The sequence below is a fragment of the Aptenodytes forsteri genome, unplaced genomic scaffold (assembly GCF_000699145.1).
Source record: "Aptenodytes forsteri isolate BGI_AS27 unplaced genomic scaffold, ASM69914v1 Scaffold139, whole genome shotgun sequence".
NCBI lineage: Eukaryota > Metazoa > Chordata > Aves > Sphenisciformes > Spheniscidae > Aptenodytes > Aptenodytes forsteri.
Window position 1 is genome coordinate 2148553 of NW_008794414.1, and position 7810 is coordinate 2156362.

At 39.4% G+C, this 7810-nt stretch overlaps 1 protein-coding gene across 1 annotated transcript in view; it reads left to right on the forward strand.

Annotated features, from left to right (window-relative positions):
* Positions 1–7575, forward strand: part of LOC103907198 (epidermal retinol dehydrogenase 2) — a 10534-nt gene extending 2959 nt beyond the window's left edge. The window contains exons 2-6 of the mRNA XM_009289320.2: positions 2834–2965; positions 3988–4087; positions 5286–5430; positions 6016–6141; positions 6689–7575. Of these exons, the coding sequence (XP_009287595.1) occupies positions 2834–2965; positions 3988–4087; positions 5286–5430; positions 6016–6141; positions 6689–6782 (597 nt within the window). The 3' untranslated portion in view covers positions 6783–7575. The remainder of the gene's footprint in view (positions 1–2833; positions 2966–3987; positions 4088–5285; positions 5431–6015; positions 6142–6688) is intronic.
* Positions 7576–7810: the final 235 nt, after the last annotated feature.

Below are 7810 nucleotides of genomic sequence, written 5' to 3' on the forward strand. Positions count from 1 at the left end.
TATCCCCCCCCCCCCCCCCCCCCCCCCCCCCCAAATCCTTAATAGCTCGGGAAAAGGCTTGGTAAAGGTCTTCTGTCCTTGGCCTCAAAGCAGAGTGTGGAAGCCTGGGCTGAGTGTCCTGGCTCTGTCATGCACAGGGGAGTGCTGAGAGGAGAAGGGAATTAAAACAGCCAATTTGCTGCGGAAAGAGCTGCCACATCTAGTTAGTAGGGAAGCAGCATGAACAGAGGTGTTGTAAAGCTGGTATTATTTGTCTGGGTTGCAAGAAGGCACTTGGATGCAATTCAAAGCAGATTCAAAGTGTGACTATATTTTGGAAGACTGAGTAGAGACAGGTGGTAAAGGAAGAGCTTGTTCGGGTTTTTGCCACTAGTTAGAAATGGGATGATCAAGGTTCTGTTCTTACTTCCCTTCTCCCATCTAACCTGAATGCCCCAATTACCAAACTGTATGTACCATATCCCCCATGTTTCGTTCACACAAAAGAAGCATGACTGCTTATTCAGGTATTTGTTATTTGCCTTAAAGGGTAGATTTGGGGTGCTTGTCCAGGCTTCCAGAATTGCTAGATCATCTGACACGAGGCAGTATTAAAGCATCATTTACTAATGATTACATTTATGTCTCTGAATGCATACTATTTTTAACTTGTGATGAGGGGTACATACTCAGGTTGGTGACTAGAACAACTTATCTAAGGCTGTCTATGGAGATCATGTGGTGCTGCTTCAGAAATATTTAAATTGTTACACAACAACTTTTTGAGAGGGGAATAGACAGACAAGAATGTGTGAGCAATGACTGAGGTGGAGAGGGGCTCCGGCTGATCAATTTATTATAAAAGCTGTTCTGTATAATCCTACCAAGGCTGCTTTCTGTTTTTTAAACCCTTAGTTAACAAACACAGACAAGATTGGAACAAGTTAAGGAAGATGAGGAAGTTAAGCTAGAATAAAGGATAGGTGGTAAATTATCCTTTAATTCTTTACTGTTATACAGGCTAGCCTACCTGGTCTGCTTGTGCTTTCTTCAGTCACTGTAGACACCTAGCAAAGGAAACCCCATTAAGAAATGAGGTTCTGTGATCTGCAGCTGTATGGCAAGATGGCATAAAAACAACATGGTTTCCCAAAGCTACTGATCAGCACATGTTTAGCACTTGATCCGGAAATCACAAATTAAACAACATATAGAGTACTCATTTTCTTTTTCCTAGATAGCTCAGATCAATGAATTGTACTTCAAATACTGCATTAAATATTTTCTTTCTCCTTTTGAGAGCTAGCACAATATCTTGATAATAGCTGGCCTATAGTTGTTCTCTCAAGTGAGTCTGTTCATGAAAGTTCTCAGTCTGGAACTAAAATGAGAATTATACTTCCTTTTACTGAACTAAATGTGTAGATATTATTCTTTAGCCAACTTATTTTCTGGGAACTATCTTATAAGGATTCTGGTACAGTGTTAGAATTGAAGCAAATACACTAGAAATAAGCTTATGTACCGTGAGCCCCAGAAGCTCGTAAGGCTTTTGCCTTCTGTGAATGCACATGTCCTAAAATCTTCCTTTATTCAGAACCCTATGGCTTTTGTTTAATTTTCATAACAAACTACTACTCTTCCTACAGTTTTCTCATTCTTGTGTTGTCCTGAGAGCGAATATCAATGGAGACATGGTGTTCTTTCAGGCTGTCTTCATGAGAAATAAACTTGTAAAGAAACCTTTTTGTTTTGTAAGATAAGCTCTTAAGTTCCTGACCTGTAAAGTTGCTTGAAGTAGTCAAGATACTTGAATAAATAAAAAGGTTGTAAGGAGGAAATTAATTTTACAGGTGATCTTTCTCGCTGCCTATTCATATGAGGAATACTTCTTATCAAAAGTGGCCACTTGCCCAGTCTAATTCCAACACAATGAGGGCAGAAAACTCCACCTGCTCCCCCAGAAGGCTGTAGGGAAGTCTGGTTTAATATATGTGCTGCGGACTGCAAGTAAAAGTTATCACTAGTGAAAAACTACTTCGTAATACATGTCCGTGTTTAACAATCACAGCCAGGAGATGTGGAACATGTGGAAAACAGCACGAAGAATCTTGAAATACCTGGAATATTAAGATGCTACTAAGTGGCCGCTGCCCTGTGCAGCGGGAGAGATGAATCCCTGGACTGTTGGGATGCAGGCAATTAATGCTACCAACAGGGAATCCAATTTTCCTTCTGCTAATCAAAAGACTCAAGTACTGTGCAAGCTGGCTTCAGCCTTCAAGTCGTATGGCAGCACTGCTTCTGTGCTCAAGTTGCTCTGTGGAAAACACAGAGGATTTGAGTATAATGCAAGGAACCTCACAAGTGAAAGTTTAGATATTGCAGCCCTCACATAGATTTGATGTACCTGATTCTGGTGAACTGGCCCCAGGATCTATGTACTGTGCCTCACCACGTGGCATAGAAAGTGGCCCTACAAACAGAATTGCTCATTGGTTTTAAGATTGGTTTAAGATGGGTTTACTGTAGCAAAATACTTGTTGCGTTAGTTAAGCTCTCTGCAATAGAGACTTACCTGGAACAGTTGCAGCAAGAACCAGAGGTGCTGAAAGCAGAAGCCTGTGTGGAGTTGTTGGGCTCCACACCTCCAAAGAAAGTCCAGTTGTAAACTCAGCTCTGAAAAGGCATTGGGTGAGAACATGCAAGAACCTGAGGTGTTCGGATCCGTAACAAGCATAATAAGTTCAACTTAGTTGAAATACGCAATATTTCTTTCTTATGTTTTCATACATAAAACTTGGAAAGCATGTTTGGTATTTATTGCATAATATCTGGAGGCTTTTTGTTTTAGGTTAAAAAAGAAGTTGGCGATGTTAGCATCCTAGTCAACAACGCTGGTATTGTAACTGGGAAGAGGTTTATTGATTCTCCAGAGGCGCTTGTGGAAAAAAACATGGAAGTGAACATAATGGCACACTTCTGGGTAATACCTGTACTTTGCATATATGTACTAAAACTTCCTTTTAACATGTTTTCAGTGTTAATTTTGCCTTTTGGAATTGAGGAAAATATGCAAGGATATATAGTTCTTTGTAAGTTCAGTCAGAAATGATACAAGAAATTACTTTCTGTGCCTGGGAGTCTGTAAAATAAAAAAAAGTGGAAGAATGGATCCTTTGGGGACTTCTGGGGTAGGTAGGTGGAAGCAAAACTGCTTCGTATTTAGAAATACTCTCAAGAACTGAAGTTTACCATCTGCTAAATTCTGAAGCTAGTCATATGTTATAATCCCTCAATATTAATTGACGTGAAGCAGGCCCAGCCTTAAAGTTGCTGCTCTAGTAACAGAGAAGTGTTCAATTCTGATAGTTGCTTTGTGGTTATGATAGTTTCAGTAAGAAACACCACATGTTCAGGCAACGCTCTTAATAAGTGGGGCTTTTGTCCAAAATGAGTAACTTCATGTGCTTTTTCTTCCTTCCAGGGAAGGCAGGTCATCTATATGGTGTTCCTATCACAAAGAATTGCAAAAGGGATGTTAAAAAATGCTTCAGTTTCTTCAAAAATAAATCTAATCACAAAGATGAAATGAATTTAATAGGAGGAAGACATGAAATTCAAATTTTTGCCATTTTACAAAATTTGCAGTGAACACAATTCTTATTTGAAACATTGCAGTGCTGAACTTTAGGCTGAAAGAAACTTAACAACTAGCTGAAGCTATACCTTTAGCTTTCAGCAAGTTACATTTGTCTTCGGTGTTGAGGAGAAAGTGGTACTGGTGGGGCCTGGAAAGTCCCAGCTTAGTAGTTGAAGGTTAGAGTTCAAACAACTATTTTTTCTTTTTTTTTTTTCCCCCCTCCCTTCCCCCCCTCTTCCATAATGGAAGGGGGGGAAGTTATTTAAACTGTAGGGAGAATTTCTTTAATAACAACCCCTTCAAAATACTATAGCATGTAGCTTTCTTAGTAAAATGTTTCATTGCAACTCTGACTTACATTGCAGACTTACAAAGCCTTCCTCCCAGCAATGATGGCCTCTAACCACGGACACTTGGTTAGTATTGCAAGCTCAGCGGGACTGACTGGAGTTAATGGTCTTTCAGGTAGTGTATTAAAGCTAATGTTCATTTAGACAATTAGTTTGATTTAAACTCTGCAATCAATGCTCATGAAAAAAAATCCTAATTTTGAGTTTCTGGGTCTTTGCGTATAGGTAAACCAAATGGTCATATTTTCAAACCAGCTGACCTTAAATAGACTATTCCTTTCAAAAGAGTCTTCCAGATGCTCAGCAGGGCTGTGAAATAGGTTTTTCTGCCAAGGAAGTTAGAGGATCTAGGAGCCATGTAGAACTTGGGAAACTGAGAACTTCAATGTTGTTAAAGTTAACCTGCAGGTATTTTGTGGGGAAGAGGCCTCTCTTCCCACACCCCCCCCTCCATGTTCTCAAGCTAAGCAGAGTCCTGTACAGGTTTCCCTAACTCAAAGAACTACTAAAATCCAGATGTGGTACAGAGGCAGAGGTACGATATCTCATTTTACATTCTCTGTCTCTCAGCCATTCATTCAAGGGGACCCATACAGTGATGCAAAGAAAGTGTTGAGATTAGGGCAAACTCTGAAGGCATTTCTGGAAAACGTATACAAAGGGGGAGGAAAATGAAATAAGGTGACATAGCAGTAAAATAAATCTGGCTTCAAGGCAGTGATAATGAAGACAAATTGAGTTTCAAGTTGAAACCACATTAGAGAGTCGTGAAAGCTTGAGTTTGATGCATAAGAATCCAGTGCATGGATTCAAAGATAAGGTCTGGTATGAAAAGATAATTTCATTTGCTGTTGTTCAGTAGAGAGTGGAAAGGTGATAGCAGGGGTGCAATGAGAAACTCTCTGTCTGCCAGTCTAGAACAACAGTTAACTTAAGAGAGGAAAAGTAAAGAAGTTAATCACATCAAAGGCAAATTTTATTGGTAACCTAATCCTGAAAACAGTTCCTACTCTGTTGTAAAGTATTTTAATATCGGACAGTATTTTTCTGCAGGTACTGTGTATATATCATTTCTATACTATAGTGCTGCTGCTGTATACTGAAAAAAAAACCACCAAAAAAATGCACAAAAAAACCCAAAACAAAAACCCCATGGCTAGTTTACTTGCTAGAGCATAGTTTTGTCCCTGTTCTCTGTCAAAAACTGTTACAGCTCCTGTGTACATGTTCAGTGGTAGGACTCACTGAACCTGTTTTTTTTAATCAGTAAATTAAAATGTTTAACTGCAATTAATGTTTTATTTATTTTACAGATTACTGTGCAAGTAAATTTGCAGCAGTTGGTTTTGCAGAGTCAGTTGACTATGAGATGAGAAGTCTGGGAAAGACTGGTGTTAAAACCACAATTGTGTGTCCTTACATCATAAACACAGGAATGTTTGATGGCTGTAGAAGCAAGTGAGTAAACTCTTGTGAGGTTTTTATGCAACTTGCATGTTTAGCATGCTACGTACTCCTATTTCCTTTATGAAAATCATGAGCTAGGCTTTTCTCTGCTTGTGTTATTTTTAGGGCCTCAGATGGGTCTTAACAGTGCTATCCAGTGACTGAGTAACCCAAATGGCAAAGCCCTCAGTACTTTACTATTCATTTAAGCTGAAACGTGAAACATAATTGGTGTCCTTTCCCCTGCAGAAGCCAAATGCTCCAGTTGTCCTCTCTGGTTTCCAAACTCCCATTCACATCCTGAAAGCAGTGGCATAGCTTTGCTCAGTATGCTTGTATAATGACAAATTTAGGAGCTAACTAGAAGCCTAGTGTGTCTTAATATGAGGACTATGTGGATTTCTCTTGTTATTTTCCCTTTGTATGATCTCTCACAATGGCCACTCACTGTCTAACATAACGAAGGTTCTGTTGTTCACAGGATTTGTGGTATTTATTTCTTCTTTTAGTTGAATAACTGCAAAATGGAGGCTTATTTTGAGTAAAATATGAATCCAAAGCAATTTGTATTATAGTAAGAAATGTATTCTCTTCCAGGTGGCCAAATCTGATTCCCACTCTGGAGCCAGAGTATGTGGCTGAGAAGATAATCACTGCTATTCGGCAGGACCAAGAAATATTGCTGCTACCACGCAGTCTTTATGTTTTACTCTCTTTAAAAAGGTAAGTTATGCCTTTCCTTCTTTTCCTCTATCTCTTTTCTGTCCAGGGATGTTTCAGCTATTTTTTTTTTTTGACTAAAAGCGCAAACCAGGCTTCTACTTGTTGGTGTGAATCTTCATTAAGTTCAGCACATTTCTGGAGGTTTCTTTTTTTCATTTCTAGGGGTTCGGTCTACCCTTGGACCACAGAACAATGACAGAAATGTCTAACTGATTTGCTGACTCCACTGGGGTGCAGTCTTACTGTGGGCTGTAGAGACTGGGCCTGCTCCTCAGTAACTGCATATCTGGTGTCTTGGCCCCAGCATTAGGGCACTTCTGACCCTGTTGCAAGCCAGGTTGGGGAATTGATCTGTCTAATAACTCAGGCTGCCAAATGAGTGTAATGGATATTTTGAGAGGACCAGTGGTACTGTATTCTAGAGAGTATACTGTCTTTGCCAGTATTAGCCAGGTAAAACTAATTCTGTGATAAAACTGCACAACTCTTCTGATGTCTGTTTTGGTCTCTTTTTTTTTTTTTCCTCTTCAACTCCCCTACCTTGCAGTACCGTACCAGTGAAAATATCTGCTCTCCTTTCGGACTATTTTGGGACCCTCCATATCATGGATAGCTTCAAAGGTCGAGCGAAGAAGGACTGAAAAAGCGCAAAATTCAGAGACCAGCAACTCTGAAGTGGACCTTGTTAAAGGTGGTGGTGGGAAAGGTCTGCTTTTCTAGCAGCTGTGAACTTAAGGTGCCTCACTTCTCATTAGTAACAATTTTTAAGGAAATAGCTTTTTAATTGGCTCTTAATCAACAGCTTTCACTTGAACTATTTTTTTAATCCAGTGAACTGTTTTCTTTTCACCGCATTATGGAAATACATTAATTGAAATTAGTTCCTTTGGTTATGTCTGTTATAATGCCTTAAATATGATTCTGCATCACAAACTAATAACTGGCAACTTTTGGGGGGGAAGGGACCAAGAAAACACATGTATTTGGCAGGGAGCCAGGAAAGCCTCTAGTGAACCTGACTTTTCGCTGCCATTCACTGAACCATGAGGTGGGCTGTACTGCTGGTGCCGTTACCATTCCCTGGTAAGCTGAGGAATTCAAGAGCTTCCTGAAACAACAGATTTGAATTTGTACAAATGGAAGTTTTGTGAAATGAAAATATGTGCTGTCTTGGTACAAAACCAATGAAATAAATTTTTGGAGGTGGTGATCTCGGGACTCACAGATGACTATGGATGTTGGGGCAGGGAGGGGGAAGCATGTAAATTATGTATTTGTGCTGCTAATCTACTTTTTGTCTAATTCATTTTAAAAGCTAATACTATGCCTGCAACTTTGTAATAGAAGTCTTTGTATCTTCAAAGTGCAGTATTTTAAGAAAAATTTTAAATTTTCATCTCCTAAGCAGAATAAACTTGTAGTTATAAAGCATAAGACTGCCAGTCTAGGTGGGCTATCAAACGTCTTGCCAAGTAAGACACTAAGCTACTAAAAGGAAAGGTATTACATTGTATAATCAGGGCTTCTCTTGGGATTATTTCAGAAAGGAATGATGCTGATAGAAGTGGAATGAATGGGATCATTACAGCCATAGCTTGAGTAACAGCGTTATGTTTTGCTTCTCTGAATTGGGCGGCAGGTTGCCTTGTGTCTACGGAGATTTGTTTTA